Source organism: Fimicolochytrium jonesii (assembly GCF_025526975.1).
Source record: "Fimicolochytrium jonesii strain JEL569 chromosome Unknown EV422scaffold_21, whole genome shotgun sequence".
NCBI classification, from domain to species: domain Eukaryota; kingdom Fungi; phylum Chytridiomycota; class Chytridiomycetes; order Spizellomycetales; family Powellomycetaceae; genus Fimicolochytrium; species Fimicolochytrium jonesii.
In genome coordinates, this window is record NW_026515688.1 from 392,528 (window position 1) to 412,813 (window position 20,286).

A 20,286-nucleotide genomic window follows, 5' to 3' on the forward strand; every position below is an offset into this window, starting at 1 on the left:
GGACGTTGAACATTTGCAATTTCCTGATTGCGCACTGGAGCATAATCACCTCTAGGAGGTCCTGGCGTCGGCGCCCCGAAGGGAGAATCCCTTGAGCTGGACATTTCAAAGGTTTCCGACAGCCTTATTCTATGGATTCGCTTTCTGGTTCACGTCCCGCAATTTTTCCGACAGCTTTGTTGCGTGGCATCCCTTTCTGAACCCCCTCCCGCAAGGTTGCCGACAGCCTTCTTCAGTGGCCTTCCCTTTCCGGGACGACCTTCAGCATCTGCGTCAAACCACCCTCGCAACGCTGGCGTCCCTCGAAAATGATGGAAGAACAATTTGACTCGGGTCCCTATCCAAGCCCGCTCGTCTTGTCGGCAGACGGTCAGGGGCTTGGCGGCGTTATGGGGGAACTGGTTCGGTCGAAAGACTGGTCCGAAACGCCACTTGGACCTCTCGAAAACTGGAGCTACACATTGAAGACGGCCGTTAGCTTTACGCTAAATGCCGCATTTCCTTTCATCCTTGCCTGGGGAGAGGCGGGAAACGTCATATACAACGACCGGTATATACCCATCATGGGACAACGCCACCCATCAACCCTGGGGGCCCCTGTCGCGGAAGTATGTAAAGAGTCCATCCATGTAGTCGGACCCATGTTTGAAAAAGCTAGGGAGGGAACTGCTGTTTCCTGCGAGGACGGTTTGCTGCAGGTTAACCGCAATGGGTATTTGGAAGAAGCTTATTTTTCGTGGTCCTACTCTCCCATACGGAACCCCGACGCATCGATTGCGGGGGTCCTCGCTCCGACACAGGAGACAACGCATCGTGTCCTGCGACATCGGCGATTGACGCTGCTGCGTGATGTGGCCTCGGGAACCGCAGATGTTGCCTCACAACACGCAGCATGTCAGATATTTAGCGACATTGTAGCGAAAAACAATGCGGACATTACCTTTGCATTGATCTATCTCATCGACTCGACTGGCAAGAGATTGGAGCTCGCAGGCCGGGCCGTGCTCGCTGAAGACCATCCAGCATCGGTCCCGTCCATTCAACTAAGTGAACATGCGGCCACTGCTGCCGCGTGGCCGGTGGAGCAGGTGTTGGGCGAGCGCTGTGCTGTCGAAGTGACAGGTTTGGAAGAGCGATTCGGTTTCATTCCTAGTGGATGTCAGCTGCCAACCTCCAATGCCATATGCTTGCCGCTTGACGGACCTAGTCACGAAAGCATCGGAGTCGTGGTCTTCGGTGTGAATCCGCGGCGAAAGCTTGACCCTGAGTACGGGGACTTTTTGGATCTTGCCAGATCACAGCTCTCGTCGGCCATTTTCCGCGGCCGTTGCGTGATGGAGGAGCGACGACGACTAGAAACCTTTGCCGAGATTGATCGGGCGAAATCTGTGTTCTTCAGGTAGGAGCGACCGTGCAAGAAAGCTACGATCAGTTTCTCTCAACTCACATCTTCTTCGTTTCCAGCAATGTCTCGCACGAATACCGAACGCCCCTCACGCTGATCCTCGGCCCTGTTGCTGAGCTACTTGCCGACGACTCCTTGAGCACCAAGCAGCGGGAACACGTCCGCATGATCGAGCGTAATGCGCAGCGGCTATACAAACTTGTGAATGCCGTCTTGGATTTTTCAAAACTGGAGGCGGGAAGAATGGACGCACGGTTCCGCCTTACAGACATCAGCCTCGTCACCGCTCACACGGCGTCGATGTTTCGCTCAACAATGGAGAAAGGAGGGCTCCAATTTGTGGTGGACACGCCGGCCTTGGGCGAGCTCGTTTACTTGGATGTCGACATGTGGGAGAAGATCGTGCTCAATTTGCTCAGCAATGCGTTCAAGTCTTGTAGACATGGGAAGGTGACCGTTAGAATCTATAAAACCGAAACGGACGTCCTTCTCGAAGTCGACGACACGGGCTGTGGGATAGCGGAGGGTGAGATGGATCGCCTGTTCGAGCGGTTTCATCGTTGCCACTCGTCGTACGGCAGGTCGGTGGAGGGCACCGGCATCGGACTTTCTTTGACAAACGAGTACGTCCGTCTCCATGGTGGAGAGATCCGGGTGGAGTCGAAAGTCAACGTGGGAACGAAATTTGTAGTATCCATTCCCTTTGGGAAAGGACATTTGCCTCTCGAAAACATCATCAGCGACGCTCCTGAGGGGCTTCCTACACAAGACCGTCGCGGAAGCAAATCGTCATCGGAAGGACGGGCTATTGTTCAGGAAAGTTTGCGGTGGGTCAGGGAAGACGCAAGCTTGCTAGACGAAAATGGGGACACTTCGATGCAACCCACATCTCTGAGCAATCTATCAGCGTCGTCAGATTACTCTATCGGAATGGAAGATCCGGCGCTCCCTTTAGTGCTTCTCGCGGACGACAACGCGGATATGAGAGAATACGTCGGTGGTCTGCTCGCTAAGTTCTGCACCGTCAACGTCGTTTCCGACGGGCTACAAGCGTATCAGAGCGCAATTGATGATCCACCTGACCTTATCATATCGGACGTAATGATGGGAGGTCTGACAGGCTTTGAGCTTTTAGAGAAAGTCAAAGCCGACGGGCGAACTCAAAGCATTCCGGTCATTTTACTCTCTGCCCGCGCGGGAGAAGAAGCGAAAGTGGAAGGGCTCCGTTCCGGCGCTGATGACTATCTAGCGAAGCCGTTCTCTGCAAAGGAGTTAAGAGCCAGAGTACGGACGCAACTGACGATCGGGAAGATGCGCGCCGACCTGGAAGAGCAAGTCAAACGGCGTACAAATGAATTGGAGAACCTGACTAGGCAATACAAAATGCTTGTGTCCTTGAGCCCTGTGGGCATCGCCAAGATGAACATGAAGGGCGAGTTCACGTTCCACAGCGAGACCTGGTGGCGAGTCGTGGGAAGAGATTCTGCGCTGGATAACCCAGATGATTGGGCAAAGTGGATGGCCGACGGTTCGAAATCAGTCACAGCTGCAGAGATGGCGGAGATACTAGAAACAAGGAAGTCCATGCGAAGCGAGGCCGAATTGATTCGAAGAGACAACGGGGAACATATTTGGGTTATGTCGACGTTTGTCTTCCGAAGATTTTCAGAGGACGGCATCTCCTCCTCTGATAAAGATGATGGAGAATTCTACATTGCGGTCTGCGACATCACCAAAGAGAAGAAGCTCGAGCTTGAGAAACTGGATGCCATCCAAAATCTCGCTGAGGAACAAAAAAGGCGCGCTGAGGAAGCAGAGGAAAACAAACGCCAACAGGAAGAATTTGTGGTATGTCCTCGAAGTATCACCGTCTAAGTGTCACTACAATTAGGTTCTCATGCTTTTCTTGTGGAAGGATTCGGTATGTCACGAAATCCGTAATCCCCTGAATGGGGTGATATCCAATGCAGATCTTCTGCAAGCTGGGCTGAAAAACCGAATGGTCATCATCACAAGGATGAGCAGCGCCATCAACACGTGGCGTAATATGGTATCGCAACTGAATGTCGACTCCATTACGACTACCGCATATGACATGAGCAGCTTCTTGGAGTACCTTGAGGCAGAAGCGCTCCCGGTGGTTCGCAGTCAACTGCAGGAGGATGCAGAAGCTATAGAAGCCGTTCAAATGTGCGCAGCCCATCAAGCTGTGATTACCGATGATGTTTTGCAAATGAGCACGCTGCAGAAGGGGAAGGTGGCGCTCAATCCCGTGATCTGCGCGCCGGAGATTGTCATTGCCCGGGTGATGAAAATGGTATGGAACCCTATGCTCGTTTTTACAATCCGGCCTTGTTCTCTGACCTTGCACCATGTCAAAGTTTCGAAGCGAGCTGGTGAAGAAGGAAATCATTTGGGAAACGCTTATCATCACACCAACCGGGAATGAGCGTCACGTGAGAAAGCTGGGAGAGCTTGCAGTGTCCGTTGCCCTTGCCACCTTCGTGTGGGTGGATCCGGATCGCGTGGCGCAGGTCCTTTTCAACTGCATTTCCAATGCCATCAAATTTCTCGCGAAGTCAGTCAATGAGAAGCGACTCACAGTCTCTTTGGAGTTCATCCAACCCAAGTCCAAGACCGAGGAGACGGGGGACTTTGTTACGATGAAGGTCTCTGTGCGCGACTCTGGGATCGGCATGACTGAAAGTGAGAGGCAAAAGCTCTTCGCCCGTTTCAGCCAAGCGACGCACCGCACGTACAGCACTTATGGAGGGAGTGGCCTTGGGCTTCATATCTGTCGGAATTTAGTCTCTGCAATGGGTGGACATATCGATCTCACCAGTGCGAAAGGCGTAGGGACCGAGATCTTCTTCGAGATTCCATGCCAGAAGCCGGATCATGAGCGACTTTCGGAGATACGTCAAGGTCTGGGCCGCGGATTCAAAAACCCGTTGAATTGTGCCTCGAGCGAGGACGAATCCAGTTTGGATAGTCCGTTCTCGCAGATGACGGAGTTGTGGCTACGCCGGAGGCTGGTTGCTGACGGCAATTCGGACTCACTCCCCAATGTCAATGAAGTCAATGAAATCACTGTGGATTCGGCAACGCTAACAGAGACGAGCACAAAGTTCGCCGATTTGAACCCGCTAACAATGACCTTGGCCCCATTACCCGCAACAATCGAGCAAAACGGTGTTCACACGCAACCTTGCCGTCCGTTGCGATTAGAAGATATTCACGTCCTCATTGTCGAGGATAACATTGTAAGTTACCCGCCACTCTCATGGAAGGTTTCGTCTGCATTTTCCGCTAAACATCATTCCAGATAAATCAAAAAGCCCTGAAACGACAATTGGAAATAGCGACTGTGAAAGTTGACGTGGCAAATAACGGAGTCGAAGCGATAGCGAAGTATCAAGAGAACTTCTATCACGTGTTGATCATGGATAATGAGGCAAGTCTCTGTCGGGTGAGTAACCGGATCATGTGGGCTCTAATCAATCGAATCCACAGATGCCAATAATGGGCGGTCTGGAGGCGACGAAGCGCATAAGAGAGATCGAAAGAGCGACCTCGAATCAACTCGACAACTCAAGCACACCTCAAGAAGGAGTACCTTGCGGAGAGACCGCCCTCAACTCGAATGGACGCAGGGTCGCGATACTAGGCTTATCTGGCAATGCGCGAGGTGTGTTCCGTGAACAGGCGCTGGCCGCCGGGATGGACGGTTACGTAGTCAAACCATATATGAAGAAGGATTTAATGGAAACGCTCGTCGAGTTGGCTAATCGCAAGGACGTAGGCTAGAATATCACTTGTAACTTGGCGTGAACATAATAGCACAGTGCAATAGATACGTAGATGGATGTGATAGATACCGCTAACCCCAGAGATGCTTGCTGTCCCTCTTGACCCGCTTCTATGCTTCTGTGAGGTCACTTGTCCGCGTCGAGGAGACTGACGGCGGGGCGGAGTTCACACCTTACGTACCTGCTGTCAGTCCCCCTCCTGCGAGTCTGCTCCCCTGCGAGTCGCCCATCTCGACAGCTCCATGACCCACAACTTCCAACTGTCCGATTGCTTGCAACCATTCCCATCTCAAAAATAAGGTTGACAGTTTGTTTGAAGATGACTTCGGGCGCTCTAAACTACTCGGTTGCGGACACGATGGCTACACAACCTTCTAGTCATTCCACGTCTCCGGAGAAGGGGTCAGTTCGCATCACCTGTAACATTTACACGCCCAAACAGTCACTGGCGGTGTTCTCTCGGCTTCCAGGTATAAAAATGCAGTCGTCCTTCCCTCCGAACAGGAAAGTATCAATTCAATTGCTTACTCGACTTCCACCTCAGGCTTCGTCAGGCTCAAATTCGACGAACGTCCGAACGTGTGCGTAGTCCTTTTCTCACAAGAGCACTTCGCCGAGTCCGCTGTAAAAACTATAACTGGAAATACGTAATGATTTCTCTGACTATGCACTTGAGTTATTGAGAGTTTCTAACTTTTTGGTTTCAGAAATATGGGGGCAAGCTTGTCAGGGGACTTTCCAGTGAGTTCATTAGCAGACACTGGGGTCGGTTTCCCCTTTTCATTGACGTCGAACTGTACTTCCAAAATAGCCGGTCATCCCTTCTCCCTCGCAAACAAACTCTCAAGTCATCGCTCTGAAACCTCCCCAATGGATCAGCATGGTCGCGCTGGAAGAACTACTGCGAGACCTGCCAGGCTTCGGCAGACTCTGGGTGTGTCGCCCAAACAATGAGGCCCTTTGCATGTATCAGGACGTAGCACAGGCCTGGTTAGCCGCGCATCAAGTCGGCAAATTTGCTTCGATCGCTGCACATCAAGTCGTCCATAGCTGCGAGTGTCATACCTGCAAGCCCACTGCTGAATTCTCGGTCACAGCACTGTCGGGAAGTCATTTTCAGAACATTCCCACGGCTTCGAGCGCTTGTAAGCAAGAATACATTGGTATGCGCTTTGAGATTCTACCGAAGACTGAGTTCGCATTGCAGATCATGCGCAATATTACAGCAGCTTCTTGGCTCCACAAGCGACTGCGATCTCGAACTCCCAACATCAACATGGTCAAGATGACCAAGGTGGCCAAAAAACCATTTCTGGAGGTCCTTCGAACCACGAACGACGTTCCTCCGAGTCTGGCAGCTACTATCGAGACAGAGGCTCTGTTGAGACAGAAGCTTTGGAGCAGACGATCGAAGGTTCGATGACCGAACGTGATGTGCTTCTTTCTCAAGTGAAGGAGCTCTCTGTAAGTACGGGCATTGTCACTTTCGATGTCTGCTTTGTCCGGTCATGGAACAGCTAACGCAGTCATCTTGGATCTTAGCTGAACAAAGCAATTGCTGAGGAAGCCATCACTCAGCTCCGATCCGAAATCGCAGCCGCGAAATATCAACTCGAAACTGCCACTGCCGCATCTACCGATCGCGAAAAAGCCCTGACGGACACGATCAATGAAATGGTATGTTCATGTGATTTTGTGAAACCGATGTCGTCTAGTAACGCCGAACGGATGTCTCCCATGCACAGTCGACTCTCACTGCCCATTACCGTTTGCTGCAGGAAAAGGAGCGAGTTCAGGCTGAAGCAAAAGTGAAAGTAATGCTCAAACCCAAGGAGGAAGCCGAGAAGAGACGCTCTGCCGCCGCAGAAAGCATTGGTCAGCTCGAAGAGGATATGGAAAAGCTTCGAAAAGGCCTCACAGACAGAATCGCCGAATTGGAACAGGTCAACAAGGGCCTAGTTGGTGAACTGGTATGTGCTGGATGTCGTGGCAACACTTCCGTTCAGGCATTCTGATGTATGATTGTCTTCATGGTGCGCGGTCCTTTTTAACGATCCCAGTGTCTTGCAGGAGAAAGAGGGGGCCCGGGTCAAGGCCGAAATTGAAGCTCTTCGCACCGGGAAAGATGAACTTATGAACCTCAATGCCGCCGTCACAGAGCGTGGAAAGGCGCTCGAACAAGAAGGGGCGACACTTCAAAGAGCCTTGGAGGCTGAGAAGTACCGCTGTGAGCAATTGCGAACGGAGATTGCCAGTAGCACACGCACATTGGAAGAAGAGGCTGCTCGTAACACGCAAGAGAAGGAAACGCACGCATCCGAACTGAAACGAATGGAAATGGACATCATGCAGAAGGATGATGAGATCCAGAACCTTACTTCTCTCCAGTCGAGCCATGCGTCGCGCATCGAAGAGCTGGGTAATGAGGTAAAGCGACTGAAAGCCGAACTTGCGAGCGAAACTGAGGCCAGCTGCTCGAAATACGAGGAGATCAAACAACAGTTGGAGAACGCGAAGAGTGAGGTCGCGAAAGCGAAAGCCCAGCTGACCGCAGATCTCGATGCCAAACATGCCGCTCAGCTCGCGACTCAGCTCGAGGAGGAAGCAGCCAAGCGAGCGGAGCTCGATCGCCAACTGGCCGAGCACGTCAAGAGCGAAGAATCCATCAATAGAGCCAAGTCTGAGCTCAAGGAGCAGCTCTCCGTCGAGTGCGCAAAACTACTGGACCTGAAAAATGAGCAGGAGAACACCCTCAAGAAGCAGGAGGTAGAATTGAAGACTCTCAAAGCGTCCCATGAGGAAGAGCGGGCTTTCATCGAAGAAGAGGTCAAAATAGTCGTAGATGCTCTCGATGAAGAGAAAACCGCGAACGCCGAGCTACGAAGAGCGTTGGGCACAAGCAAGGAGAAGGAGGCGGCTTGGACCGAAGAGCGTCGGGCCTTGGACGAAAAGGTTCAGCGTCTGCGCGAAAGTCTTGAAGCCCAGGAAGCGCGTGTCGCGGTTTTCGAAAAAGAAAAGGCTGCTAAGACGGTGGAGGACAACTCTGCCAAGGAGCGCAACGCCAAATCTGCAACGGTCACGCAACAACAGCGACGGGAGATGGAGGAGTATGTCGATAACGTGCTCGATTTGATCTTTACCTTACCACAGGTAAGCGTGGGCGGCGACATGGCATCGGAGATAAGCGGTCTTGTTGGGAAAACCATGAAGACGGCGTTTAGCCTCAGGGGTGGGGAGCGAGTGTGTCTCTGGGTGTAGTAGTCGTTTCCGCAGTTCTTTCACAGCGAGTAGATCCGGTAGGCGTAAAAGTAGTTCAAGTCCCGTTCCTTTACAATTTACACGAAACCCCTTTCTAGAACAATGGCTATGGAAGGGCTTCTATATACAATAATCTCATAGTCGAATGATCCTCAAATATATTCATTTCCAACGAAGCGAACCTCGACTCCATCTGCGTTTTTGGTGTGGCCATTGACGATTATCTCCGTCAAGCGATTGCAGCCGTAAACCTTCACCTTTGCCAAAGAAGGGCAAGAGTCGACCAGCTGCTTCAGAACGAAATCGTCGACGTTTCTGATGATGGCAACATTTGATGAGTCTGTGATAGTAAGGACTGGTTAACAGCGTTTGATGGTGGCAACACTTACCGCACCCATGACACGTCCAACTCCCGCAAATTTGGGCAACTGGAGTTAGAAGTCCTCATCAGCAACCCCATTCAGTCCACGATACCGAGCCTTAGCCACTCTCTTCTCACTTACCCAGTAGCCAAAGAATTCAAAGAATACTCCGTCAACTCATCCAGCCCATTCAGATTCAACTTCTGCAAGGAGTGCCCATGAAGGTTCACAAGCGCAACGATGAGGTCATCCTTCATCGTGACGTTCCGACTTAAACTCAGCGATGTAAGGCCGGTAGAGGATTTGAGGTCACGAACGAATTGAAGTACGCCCTCGGATGTGAGGGACTCGCATTCTTCGAGGGATAGGTCGTGGAGTTGGGTGCAGTTTGAGGCGATGGCCGTGAGGACGGAGTCTGTTAGACGAGAGTGTCTTTGAACGTGGCATGTGAGTAAAGATGCAGTCGGATAGAGCTCTCTCGATTGCATATAACATACCCATTCAGAACCAATGTCTTCAATCCAGCCCCGATGGTCATCAGCAAATTGACGAACGACTCCTCGGAGACTTTATCTCCCATAAACCCGATCTCCAGCACCTCCAAATCCTTGAAGTTTCCCAAAAGCTGAATACTCTCGTCGTCCAACTTCATGCATTGTTCCAAACGCAGGACACGCAGATGCGGGCAGGAGCCGACCAGAGTCTCAATCCCGTTCTTGTTCAGTTTTGCTGCGTGGCGGAGAGTCAGCTCTCGGAGCTTTTCGCCCAATCCTTCGAACAGAGTCGCAAATGCAGCGTTGGAAGGGAGGAAGGGTCCGTCGAGGCACAGGGTTTCAAGTTGTGCACAGGTGTCACCAATCACTTTGAGTGTTTTGTCGGTGATTCTTCCGCAATTGCCAAGATGGAAGTGTCGCACGTTGGGTGATGCGGCCGCAACCTCGGAGAGGGCCTCGTCGTCCAAGTAAGTGCACTCAAAGAGATGGACGCGCTGCTCTGTTGGCCCGGTGAACAGTCGAACGTTTTCGGGTTTCAGTTGTCTATGACGCCCAATGATCTTGGAGATTTGCAGTTTTGTGGCTTCGGAGATGTCACCAAACTGTCACGAGAGGCATCAGATATTCAAGCGCTAGGCGAAAAACTATGGTCACCACATACCCCTTCTACGGAGTCTATACAATCTGCAATCAACCGAATGCAAAGGTTCCGAAGCGAGAGGACCGATCCGGCGCTCTCATCAGCGCCCTCAGGAATGATGACACCTTTCTTCTTCCTTGGCTTCTTTGGCCCACCCGTAGAAATCTTGCTTGCTTGTATGGAGTAACAAGCAGAGCAAAGAGACGCCTGGTCGTGTCCGACGAGGTATCTTCGTTTGCATCGACTGCAGAAGCCCACGGATCCAGCATTGAAGGCTGACGACATGTCCGGTTTTCTACGCTTCGAGTGGTTTGACCTTCCGGCCGATGTCGGACCGGGGTAGTTTTCATCATCATCATCGTTGTCATCTTTCCCCTTCTTGCGCTTCTTGGCTCCGGCTTTTGCTTTTGCAGCGACCTTAGCAGGGGTTTTGGCCGCTTTTTCTTTGCCTTCCTTTGCTCTTGAGCTTGTTGTGGTTGTTTGACACTCTTCCCCCTCCTCTGCCTCATCGTCAACAACAACTTCCTCTTCGACCTCCACCTCCATCATAGTGGCCTGAAGTCCCACCTGAGCGTCCCCGGACGGAGTTCGTGTGCGCAAAGACGCTCGCGTTGTCGTCCTCGTCCTGCTGACAGCGGGAGCCGAGTCAGAGTCATTGTCAGGATCAGAGCCACTATTCTCTGAATCCGGCTCCGTATCGTTGTTTCCGCCCGTCGTTGGAGCTGCGGGATCGGCAGTGGTCGCTGGGATATCCGTCCTCCGTGCCCACCCGCGTGCTGCGGGTGCTCGAATTCCCCTTTCACGCAAGAAGCTGGAAAGGGCGGACGCCGGACCGCGAACTTGATTATTCGACATGTTGCCAAGGGTGAGGCGCTTAGAGTTGATCACTTGATGTTATGGTTGAATATCGAGGGTCGACGCTAGTGATAGAGACGTCAGTTTATCAGTTTATCTGTCAGTTTATATGGAAATACGGCCGTGTACGGCTGTACTGAACGAGATAGGCGAGGGTTTGTATGTACAAGGACGCGCCAAAGCAACATGCCAGCCACTGCTTTCCCTTGCGCGTCCAGCACGCGAGCAGGCGGGAGCGTTGGCAGCATTTTCTACGCAGCATTCGGTGCAAAGGAACATGGGCTCCATCCTCGGAAAGGCTGTGCTGCGGATGGGAACCTTTGAGATGGTTCAGTGAAGGTTGGCCAACATATTCTCGACCTGGGCAAGCTCGCTTTGAATCTTGGCAGGGGTAGCTTCGTGCGCCATGCCAAAGTCGATGAGAACGACCGGGCGCGCAGAGAGGCCAGTGATAATGATGTTGCGCGATGCGATATCGCCATGAATAACTCCCGCTTGGTGTAGTGACATGTAGGCTGCCCGTACACAATCGAATAGTGAGCGATCCGCGGCAGATATGTGCCGCCCCTCGACAAACTCCGTTCCAATAATGGCGATCTCCCCCCCTTGAAAAAACCCACATGCGACGAGTCGAGGAATGGTTCTCCCTTGAATATCAAGGTAGGTAAAGGTGTTAGAAGGGAAGTTTTAAAAACCGATGTTGCGTGTGCTGTCTATACCTTGCATGTTTTCCAAAAAGTGGTAAACATCTATCTCGTTTTCCAATTGCTCTACAATCTCGGGGCATGTGAGGCGGTCGACGGTTTTGAGTGCCATGGAGGTTGCATAATTCGTCGAATCGAATGCTACGGTTTGCACCACCGTACTGTTATCTGTTGCGAACGATCTCAACGCTGGCAACAGATCGACCTCTTTGAATTCAATGACATCCCTTGAGGTAAAGATGGCCGACGGTTGGTCCAGGAGTTTCGTAGCTCGACATCCTGAAGGGCTCGATCGAAAGTTATTCAAGCCGTTCGCCTTGTTTGCCGAGCTTGCTCCTTTCGCTGGGCGCTTTCGTTTCTTAGATGGACCTGGCCCACGGCGCCTGCCCCTCTGAGCCCCAGCGCTTCCTCCGGGTTGAGATGGCTGCGAAGACGACGTGGTGCTCTCGCTGGGCGACGGAGTGGTCGGGTTTTCCATCGCAAGCCCGATGAAATAATCCAGGGCCTGAGCCACCGTTGGGCTGTCATGAAAGGTGCGAATAGGACCGGCGATGCGAAGGACATCTGGGCGGTCCTCTGGCCGTTCGATGAACCAATATGAGCTTTGAGTGGTGATGAGCGAATACCTCCTCCGGTTGGCACATGCGTATCCATTAACCTGAATAACGGCCTTCACAGCGACGTTGGCGTGAACGATGCTATTCCATTGTGCTTTCTCATCATCTGTTAGCATCATGTAACGATGGTCGGAGAGAGCCTTCAACTCCTTAAAGACGGCCTTGGATTGGGCAACCAGGTCCACATCGTCGGGAAGAACAGATCTGGGCTTAACCTCAATCGGCACGAGCATTGCCTGACAGTTATGGATGATGCGATCAGGTTGTCCGAACGGAGCAGTCAAAACCGCGGCCCTGTGCCCAACTTCAATTGCCGTGCCTTTGCAGATTCTGTTGGTGACTCGGAACTGCTCTGCATCTAAAATACTTTCGACGAGAGCCTCCGAGGCACCCGATCTACCCTCGTGCAACGGGACGCTAAAAAAACGACTGCGGTGCAGTGGTGCCGATGATGCAATCTGGTGGTTTCTTGCGTCCCGTTCGAACTCGATCCACTTCTCCACACCTTGGGGGCGTCGGCCAATTGCAGCTGTGGTAGAGGTGGTCGTCTTGGTCGTGTTGCTGGCAGGCGGAAATCTCCCATCGGGTCCAATCATGTGTAAGAAATTGACGTCACCTAAAAAGGGAAGACTGAGAAAAGGAATTGGGACGAAGCACGAACGATGGACGATGGTCCATGGACGGTGCGACGATTGTTGAAAACGTATCTGGCTTGCATATTGTGTGGTGGACAGAAGGTTCTGAATTTCTCGCTTCGCTCGAACTCTTGAAGCGTCGGCAAAGCCGACCTGACGATTTCTCGGAGCCCTCGAAATCGAGCTTCTCGCTTCGCGAGGCAGAGCGTTCCGCCTAGCCTAACGGCGCGGAACCAAGGGCGCTCGCATGCACTCGCCGCGCTCAGAGCCCTCGAAATGAAGCGTCACTTCGCAAGCCAGAGCGTTGCGCCCCTATGGGCGCGGAATGGCGACTCCCCACGCCCGAAGCCCTCGAAACCGAATCGTGCGTTCCGCCTATCGGCGCGGAACCAAGGGAGCCCGCATTCGCTAGTCATCTATTCGCCTTCGCTCACAGCGCTGCGAACTGCCCTGTTTCATGCACGCACCTCCGTTGCTCAGGTCCACAATGAATACAAACGTCTTTTCTTCGTCGGGGGCAAATACACGACCTGCGCTTTTCAGCAAGGACGCCGAGTCTACGACGTTCCAGAGTTCAGCTGCCGAGACTTTGCCGTTGGTGTATTGGTCTCGATACCCTACTACCATTGGCAGGTTCAGGTGCGAAGACGAGTGTTCCCGGTAGACTGCCGGAAGAAGCGGGTTGAAAGTATCGTAGACCCAGGCCTTCAAATCACTCGCTTTGACTTCGGTGAGAGTATTTGAGAACCCGACTTCGACAACGGTTGTTCCGTTCTCCGCCGAAGCATAGCACCCTTTGGGGAAAGGCGTGGTAACTGATACTTTCAAAGTGTCGAAACGGATCTGAGCCGTCAGCCGAATGCTTGCGCTACGAGTTGCAACTTTCAACTGCATGTTGACGTCGAGAGAGCAGCGGGAAGCCGCTCAAACCCGGTTACTGAGTCGCAAGGTGACCAAACAGGTGAATCGAGTAGCTGCTTTAAGAAGGGTGGGAGCAGACAGGTTGCGCGGTGCCATGGGCATGTCCGCCGAATTCCTGACAATTCCCACGCCTTTTCCCCGCAAAGATAAAGAAGTGACATACATACTGTCAGTTCAGTGGGCGTAGATCCCCTTGTTTGACAACTAGCGACGGCGCCAAAATTTAGCTGTGTGCCCGTCCCCATTTGGCAATGGATACATGATCTTTACCACTCACTTTCCCATTCAGCGCTATTGTTCAGATTACATTTCAACTCTACCTTCATAGCAACAAAAACCATTTGGGAAAATGCTGTCGGATGTCCAGCCGCAACCAAGTAGTATGTATATACATCTTTGCGAGGTCGACCTTCATAACGGCACTCGATGCCGAGGTGCTTCTTCGTCACGAGCCAGATCATCTCCGCCCGCGAACGACCCGATTTAGGACCTATCTCAGGGAATAATCGACCACTTTCACAACGGTCCTGATCTGGCCAGAACGAGGCTCAACAAACACCTGTTTCATTGGCATAGAAGGTTATGAGGAGTGTCCGTTCCAGATGCCAGATGGGAGCATGCACACAACGTCAACACCCGCAACTCGTTACTACAAATGTGAAAAACACCGCAAGGAGTGGTTTCGGCGGCAGCGGGACAGTGGTCGACACACCTTACGCAAATATTGCTATCTTGGGGATGTTCACGGAGTGAAACAACACATCTGCACTTCATTGTGCCCAGAGAGGAAACGAATGAGAGGGCCAAACTGGCGTCTTCGCACCTGCCCTGAGCTCACCTGTCCCCCAATCTATACCACACGCCCCCATCAACGCCCAATTGTTGACCGAAATATACAAGCTGGCGCCAATTTCCGCTTCCTTCAGCATCAATATTCCCGACATCAAGGTCATCGGCCCCGGTGGAATGTGGGTCCGTGGGAGCGGAATCCGGCTCCCTTGTGGTAGATATGTAGAAAGGAGAGCAGACGGGTGCAGTACAGTGGTTGGGTACGAAGATAGTTAACTAGCTTAGGCCCAAAGCCCACCCCTGTCCTGAACCCTTTCCCTTCCCTTCCCGATGGCACTCTGAACCGAGTTGCATCTTCAATACGCGACCCATCCCCCTGTGTAGGTCGCGAGGAGAGTCTCCATGTATATTTGGTATGAGATTTAATATCGGGAATACACGGGTCTGAAAGCGAATTCCCAGTCTACGATTTGTTTTTGGGGAAGGGTGGCCCCAACAAGTCGTCGTCCTTTTGCCAGCTGTACTTTATCTTCACATCGGACACATTGATCTGGGACCCCACGTCTATCAAATGGTCTGAGGCTCTCTCAAACATCCCTGGGAAGCTGATGCGGTACGGCTTGGGATCATACGCATGCTGAACGATCAACCTATCATCGGCTTCCCGTTGGCGGACGGCAATCCATTTCGTGTGATCTTCATGAGCTCGCTCGGCGGTGAATAAATTCGAGTACTTCGTCAGCCACTGCGTCAGCGGGTGGGGTTCTCCACGTTCCGCGGCGGCGGTGGCGTAAGAATCGTTGATGCGGTACGCTACGGTCGTGCCCACGACGGCGAGAACGGCTTTGACCCAGAAGGAGTTGAAGAACGTTTCGTGCTGGCCTAGGGTTTCAGCGCCGGAAGGCGTCTCGGCCTTGTGTCCGTAATTGTCCGATGGAGGGTAGATCTCGTCAAGAGTACCTGCCCGATAGTGACCGGGGTAGTGATACTCGTGAGGCCAGCTGAAAGGTGAGAAAAAGGCGCTATTAGTCTTTTGTTCAATCCGCGAATCTGCCACCCATGCCACACCCGGCGATTCTTAGGGACGTCCCCAAAAGTGCAAAGCTCTTCGAGGATTTTTGCACTGGCTCCACTGCCGTAAAAATCGTCGCCCAGAAAACCCATCCCCAGTCGTCCCAAACCACAGACATGCCCCGACGGATACTCACTTGCGAGCAACCTCCAACCATTCCTCCTTGTGCAACGGCGGTTTCGATGAGTGGCCGGCATCGTCGTGGTGGTCGTCGTGATGGTCGGACGCATATTGACGGGCGGCAGAGCCTGCAGGTGTTTGCAAAACTACAGCGGAAGACCTGGCCCCGAATCGAAGCAGGGCAGGAGCGGAGAACCGCAAAGCGCTGGCCACAGGTACCGTGGAACGAAGCATTGTGGCGGGTATCTACAGAGCGTTGGCGAAGCGGGTTGAAGGGCTAAGCGAAGCCGTGGCGGCTGTTGCAACCTGGAGATATGGACCAAAGATGATGCTGTGTTCGTTCGTTCGTTCGTTCGCAGCCAGCAGTAGAGTGTGTGTCTGCAGAGCCTTGCATGCCTGCAGCAGTTGTCGTCGTTCGCCTTTCAAGCCTAATCAAAAGGCAGCGGATTGCGGGTCCGCTAGTTTAGCACATGTTTAGCGACTGGCGCGATGGGCTCCCCATTTCTGTAAACAGTCCCGGACACGCGCTGCCCAGGAAGCAAGCTTGCCCCCTGCGAAACCCGGGTCTCGCTTGCTCCCCCACTCAGTATCGATTTATTCGATCGCTTCTGCCCTATTCGGACCTGTATGTTGTGGTATTGAAGGTAAGAGTGGACTACTCTAGGCGGCTCCGGACGTCGTTACTCACCAAGTCCCCTTCTGCATGTGTCTGGGAATGCAGATACGTGACCCGTAACCTTGTCGAAGCCAGCCGAAGATCACGACCTCATCTTCTAGCAGTTTTCAACGGAAGAAGTGAACAGAATACGCCATGGGTGGGTGACGATTTACCGACGGGCCGACTGTTTGCTGGCCGCAAGCCTTCCTCTCATGTCGAAACTTTGTGTTGCAGCATTCAATTTCGGACAAAACACCCAAAAGGCTGCTGGAGGGGCATTTGGAACCGGTACTCCTGCTCCTACATTTGGAAGCACAACGAGTGAGTAGAAGCAGTCAGTGTTTTTGGAGGCGTCTCGTCTTTCAGCATGTAGCTCCAATGCTGACGCACAATGCTGCAGCGGGTGCCCCTGCGACAGGGTTTTCCTTTGGAGCTCCAGCTGGTAGCACTGGAGGGTTTGCTGGGTTTGGTGCGCCGGCAGCCTCCTCAGGAGCAGGTCCAACAGCTACGCCGGCTTTCGGCGCTCCAGCAGGGGGCAACACTGCTTCGCCCTTTGGTGCAACTTCAACCCCTCAATTCGGATTTGGCACGTCGGCACCGGCTGCATCTTCGGCCGCGGTCCCTACGTTTGGAGCGACATCACAACCCGCAGGGACTGGCTTTGGAGGTTTCAGCGGCGGCGCCCCTGCGTCGGGCTTGTTCGGGAGCGTGGCCGCGAAGCCGACCCCTGCATTTGGTACTTCGACAGCCGCTACTTCTGCTTCTGCCGCCCCAGCACCGACGTTCGGAGCACCAGCCGGGGGAGCCACCTTTGGAGGATTCGGGGCGGCTCCGGCGAGCACGGCCGCACCACCGGCTGCTTTCGGGGGTTTCGGCAGTGCTGCAACGAGCGCACCCGCCGCATCAGGTGGACTGTTCGGCAGCGTTCCCGCGTCCACTCCAACACCTGGATCTCTGTTCCCTGCGCCGGCGCCTACAACTATGCCAGCGTTTGGTGCGCCTAAGCCTGCCACTTCAGCACCCGGTGCTGCAGCACCTTCGTTCAGTTTTGGGGCCCCTGCAGCGACAACGGCAGCTGCGCCGGCAGCGTCAACTAGCATTTTCGGTGCCGCAGCGTCAGCCGGTCCACCAGCGGGTAACCTTTTCGCCAAGCCACCTGCTACATCCGCTCCGGCGACAGCATTGGGGGGGAATCTATTTGGTAAACCAGCTACCTCAAGCGCTCCAGCTCCGGGTGGGGGCCTGTTTGGGGCACCGGCAGCTTCAACTGCGGCCCCTCCAGCTGCCAGTATTTTTGCGACGCCGGCGAAGCCGGCTGCGGGTGGCGGTCTCTTTGCGCCAAAACCTGCGGACTCCAACCCCGTTACACCAGGGCCTCTCAAGTTGGGTGATCTAGCAAGTAGGTGTTTGTTCCGACTGAGTTACCTGACTGGCTCTGAAACTGACTTGAACTCTTCCCAGCACCGGCACCAGCAACCGCCGCCCCTGCACCCAATTTGTTTGTCAAACCCGCCGCCCCTCCTGCCTTTGGAGCTCCAGCCAATTCCGCGCCAGCCGCTTCGACTGCCGCAACGCCCGCCCAGCCTGCGCCCGCTGCTTCGGCAGCAGCAACTCCAAGCACAAGTACGCCTAAGCCCGCTTCAACGCCCTCCGCCGCAGGGATGTCAGCATTGAAGAATCGAAGCATGGAAGAGATCCTGAATCGATGGAATCAACAACTGGACCAGTATACCCGAGAGTTTCACAATCAAGCTGTAGAAGTGCAAAAGTGGGACCGTGTCATTCTCCAAAACAGTTACGGGGTGAGTACTCAGATCTTATGAACGCTGGCGGCATCGTCCACTAGCTAAAACATTCCGGCATTGCCAGATTTCACAACTCTTTGACCAGCTCAACTCGGCCGAAGCCCTCCAGAAAGAGATTGACGACAGCTTGAGTTATATCGATTCGCAGCAAACATCGTTGGACAATCTCTTGAATCAGTACGATGAAGAATTGCAAAAGATATACTATAGCGAGAATACGTCACTACAGAACAGGTAACGATAATGGACCCTATCAAACTACCTTCCGACGTGGTTGACTCATTGTACGAATCTCAGGCATTCGCTCGCGGACGAGGAACGGGAAAAGGCCTACAAACTAGCAGAAAATCTCAACAACCACCTGGACGAGATGTCTTCGCACCTCTCCGTCCTCATCGAGGAGATCAACACGACCAAGAGCGCTGCGGGCAAGTCAGGATCTAACCAAGACAGCAACGGCACCAGGGCAGACAACCCGGTCGGATCCATCGTGCGCATCCTGAATGAGCATCTGTCGTCGCTGGAGTGGTTGGACAGCACCTCTGCGGAGCTGTCCCAGAAGGTCCAAGATTTGAGCAGGGTGGCAGATGAAGCGACGGGTCAAGCGGATCGGTTGCATAACACGCATCGCGCCAATGCCGGTGAATTTGGAGGGAGGCAATCGCTGTTCAATGGCGGTGCGTCGACGAGGGAACGGGTTCCGCGATAGGGTAGAGGTTGAAAACCTGTGGAGCGCTAATGAGATTGTGGTTGATACCCATGGGGAATCCATGGATCCTTTTTTGCATATGAGTGTGTAATATCTATTCAATGTTGTATCTATGATCCCTTTCAGATTCATTTCCGAGGGCGTTCTGATACGGGGAAGTTCTATGTAACTGATTAAACTATAACTAGCCTACGAGAATCAACAAGTCTACAAGTCCTTAGCGTCACCAGTACGCCGTGGGTCAGTCACGGCCAGATCCTTGAGACTCTCCTCCAGCTTCTCCAGCTCCGTGTTGCGATCTTTCGCAACCATGCGTCCAATATGTCCCAGGGCCTCCTGCCCTTCGATACCTTGCAAAGCCATCCGATATGCGACATCCAGCACCGATTCCGGCTTGCACTCCACATCGGGCTTCACGCCAACCCCCTCCCATCCACGCCCCAAGGCGCGGTTGGTCGTGCATCCGATACTGATGGACGCCTGGAGGTGTTTGCTCATTTTGAACCAGTGGCACGGATGCCCTCCGCCACCTGTGTTTTCCCCAATGACGACCGCACGGCCCAACGCCTGCGCTGTACCCGAGAACTTCTCCGCGCACGAGAACGTACGCTCCGAAGTGAGGACATACACCGGCCGTTTCGCCAAATACCGCGGGGCGGAAACGTAAGAGAACGTGCGCAGCTGTTGAGTCTTGTTGCTGGGGCGCCAGTACACGTCGTTAGTGTGGATAGCGCGCGGGACGAGATGCGAGAGGACGAAATCGCCGCATTCGCCGTCGCCGCCGAAATTGGCGCGCAGATCGATGATGAGCGCGGAGGTGTTGGCTAGGAGGGTGAAGGCGGCGGTGATCATAGGGCCCGCGACGGCGAGTGGGAAGAAGCCCTGGAGCTCGAGTAATCCGACACCGCCCTTTAGCACTTCGACTCGCTTCACGCCGTAATTAATCAGGCCACCGCCAGACCACATCTCGCTGATTGGGTCCTCCTCATCGATTGGCAAACTTTCTTCCACGCACGGCTGACTATCCTCCTCAAACTCTTCGTTCTGGAACCTGACCCCCAAGTGTCCATCGTTGTTCACCGCAAGAAGGTCTTTGGACAAGACTTCCGCCAGTTTTGCTTCATCATCCACGCTTTCGTACGCGCCGGCGTCGAATTTTTCCTTGATGTGGGCCGCAATTTGCTCCCCGACGTCGGGAAAGACATAATGTTGGCGGAGACGCTCGATAAGGACGCCCACAGGGGCCTGGTATTTGGTGGGGGCGGACACCATCTTGTGAGAGTTGTTGTGGTGGGGTCGAGAGTTGGGGGGGACATGCACCACCACCGACCTGACCACCGACCCCAGGACCCCGGTGAAGACTCGAGCCGCAACAGCCGCACCCATTTCATCAGACTGCGGCGCGAAATTTGAGGTGGATGAGTCAGTCGGTC

The 20,286-nt window shown here is 53.5% G+C and overlaps 8 protein-coding genes across 8 annotated transcripts; 4 read left to right on the top strand and 4 right to left on the bottom strand.

Annotated features, from left to right (window-relative positions):
- Positions 1-3: 3 nt before the first annotated feature.
- Positions 4-5,345, top strand: EV422DRAFT_537600 (uncharacterized protein). Its single transcript, XM_053070926.1, has 6 exons — positions 4-1,399; positions 1,465-3,253; positions 3,321-3,722; positions 3,787-4,668; positions 4,731-4,942; positions 5,013-5,345. The coding sequence occupies exons 1-5, from the start codon at positions 309-311 to the stop codon at positions 4,926-4,928; spliced, it is 4,362 nt and encodes a 1,453-aa protein (XP_052923544.1). The 5' UTR covers positions 4-308; the 3' UTR covers positions 4,929-4,942; positions 5,013-5,345.
- A 94-nt stretch (positions 5,346-5,439) lies between these two features.
- On the top strand, positions 5,440-7,224 carry EV422DRAFT_173120 (uncharacterized protein). The gene is made up of 7 exons (XM_053065100.1): positions 5,440-5,684; positions 5,759-5,861; positions 5,922-5,955; positions 6,026-6,359; positions 6,422-6,682; positions 6,757-6,891; positions 6,960-7,224. The coding sequence occupies exons 1-6, from the start codon at positions 5,534-5,536 to the stop codon at positions 6,774-6,776; spliced, it is 903 nt and encodes a 300-aa protein (XP_052923545.1). The 5' UTR covers positions 5,440-5,533; the 3' UTR covers positions 6,777-6,891; positions 6,960-7,224.
- Position 7,225: 1 nt separating this feature from the next.
- On the top strand, positions 7,226-8,968 carry EV422DRAFT_173099 (uncharacterized protein). The gene has a single exon (XM_053065099.1). The coding sequence runs from the start codon at positions 7,348-7,350 to the stop codon at positions 8,470-8,472; it is 1,125 nt and encodes a 374-aa protein (XP_052923546.1). The 5' UTR covers positions 7,226-7,347; the 3' UTR covers positions 8,473-8,968.
- EV422DRAFT_173028 (uncharacterized protein) lies at positions 8,549-10,988 on the bottom strand. The gene is made up of 5 exons (XM_053065098.1): positions 9,990-10,988; positions 9,332-9,930; positions 8,976-9,266; positions 8,862-8,900; positions 8,549-8,787 (listed from the first exon to the last, which is right to left on the bottom strand). The coding sequence occupies exons 1-5, from the start codon at positions 10,821-10,823 to the stop codon at positions 8,625-8,627; spliced, it is 1,926 nt and encodes a 641-aa protein (XP_052923547.1). The 5' UTR covers positions 10,824-10,988; the 3' UTR covers positions 8,549-8,624.
- A 165-nt stretch (positions 10,989-11,153) lies between these two features.
- On the bottom strand, positions 11,154-12,740 carry EV422DRAFT_498711 (uncharacterized protein; the record flags this gene model as incomplete). Its single annotated transcript, XM_053068037.1, has 3 exons — positions 11,154-11,470; positions 11,543-11,814; positions 11,962-12,740. The coding sequence occupies 3 exons, from the start codon at positions 12,738-12,740 to the stop codon at positions 11,154-11,156; spliced, it is 1,368 nt and encodes a 455-aa protein (XP_052923548.1).
- Positions 12,741-14,795: 2,055 nt separating this feature from the next.
- On the bottom strand, positions 14,796-16,235 carry EV422DRAFT_537614 (uncharacterized protein). The gene is made up of 2 exons (XM_053070927.1): positions 15,698-16,235; positions 14,796-15,490 (listed from the first exon to the last, which is right to left on the bottom strand). Exons 1-2 carry the CDS (start codon positions 15,913-15,915, stop codon positions 14,953-14,955), a joined length of 756 nt encoding a protein of 251 aa, XP_052923549.1. The 5' UTR covers positions 15,916-16,235; the 3' UTR covers positions 14,796-14,952.
- A 316-nt stretch (positions 16,236-16,551) lies between these two features.
- EV422DRAFT_602006 (Nsp1-like C-terminal region-domain-containing protein) lies at positions 16,552-19,002 on the top strand (the record flags this gene model as incomplete). The annotated part of the gene is made up of 5 exons (XM_053073713.1): positions 16,552-16,660; positions 16,740-17,738; positions 17,801-18,141; positions 18,209-18,378; positions 18,442-19,002. The coding sequence occupies 5 exons, from the start codon at positions 16,552-16,554 to the stop codon at positions 18,851-18,853; spliced, it is 2,031 nt and encodes a 676-aa protein (XP_052923550.1). The 3' UTR covers positions 18,854-19,002.
- Positions 19,003-19,060: 58 nt separating this feature from the next.
- On the bottom strand, positions 19,061-20,125 carry EV422DRAFT_569644 (ClpP/crotonase-like domain-containing protein; the record flags this gene model as incomplete). Its single annotated transcript, XM_053072786.1, has 1 exon — positions 19,061-20,125. One exon carries the CDS (start codon positions 20,123-20,125, stop codon positions 19,061-19,063), a length of 1,065 nt encoding a protein of 354 aa, XP_052923551.1.
- Positions 20,126-20,286: the final 161 nt, after the last annotated feature.

Bases quoted from the DNA above. Each gene is read 5' to 3' on its own strand.
- EV422DRAFT_537600 (XM_053070926.1), top strand. From the start codon at position 309: ATGATGGAAGAACAATTTGACTCGGGTCCCTATCCAAGCCCGCTCGTC. The intron at 3,254-3,320 runs GTATGTCCTCGA...TTCTTGTGGAAG, and splicing joins GCCAACAGGAAGAATTTGTG to GATTCGGTATGTCACGAAAT. The intron at 3,723-3,786 runs GTATGGAACCCT...ACCATGTCAAAG, and splicing joins TTGCCCGGGTGATGAAAATG to TTTCGAAGCGAGCTGGTGAA.
- EV422DRAFT_173120 (XM_053065100.1), top strand. From the start codon at position 5,534: ATGACTTCGGGCGCTCTAAACTACTCGGTTGCGGACACGATGGCTACA. The intron at 5,685-5,758 runs GTATAAAAATGC...CTTCCACCTCAG, and splicing joins GGTGTTCTCTCGGCTTCCAG to GCTTCGTCAGGCTCAAATTC. The intron at 5,862-5,921 runs GTAATGATTTCT...TTTTGGTTTCAG, and splicing joins AAAACTATAACTGGAAATAC to AAATATGGGGGCAAGCTTGT.
- EV422DRAFT_173099 (XM_053065099.1), top strand. From the start codon at position 7,348: ATGAACCTCAATGCCGCCGTCACAGAGCGTGGAAAGGCGCTCGAACAA.
- EV422DRAFT_173028 (XM_053065098.1), bottom strand. From the start codon at position 10,823: ATGTCGAATAATCAAGTTCGCGGTCCGGCGTCCGCCCTTTCCAGCTTC. The intron at 8,901-8,975 runs GTAAGTGAGAAG...TTCTAACTCCAG, and splicing joins TTGAATTCTTTGGCTACTGG to TTGCCCAAATTTGCGGGAGT. The intron at 8,788-8,861 runs GTAAGTGTTGCC...TGCCATCATCAG, and splicing joins TTGGACGTGTCATGGGTGCG to AAACGTCGACGATTTCGTTC.
- EV422DRAFT_537614 (XM_053070927.1), bottom strand. From the start codon at position 15,915: ATGCTTCGTTCCACGGTACCTGTGGCCAGCGCTTTGCGGTTCTCCGCT. The intron at 15,491-15,697 runs GTGAGTATCCGT...CTCACCTTTCAG, and splicing joins TGGTTGGAGGTTGCTCGCAA to CTGGCCTCACGAGTATCACT.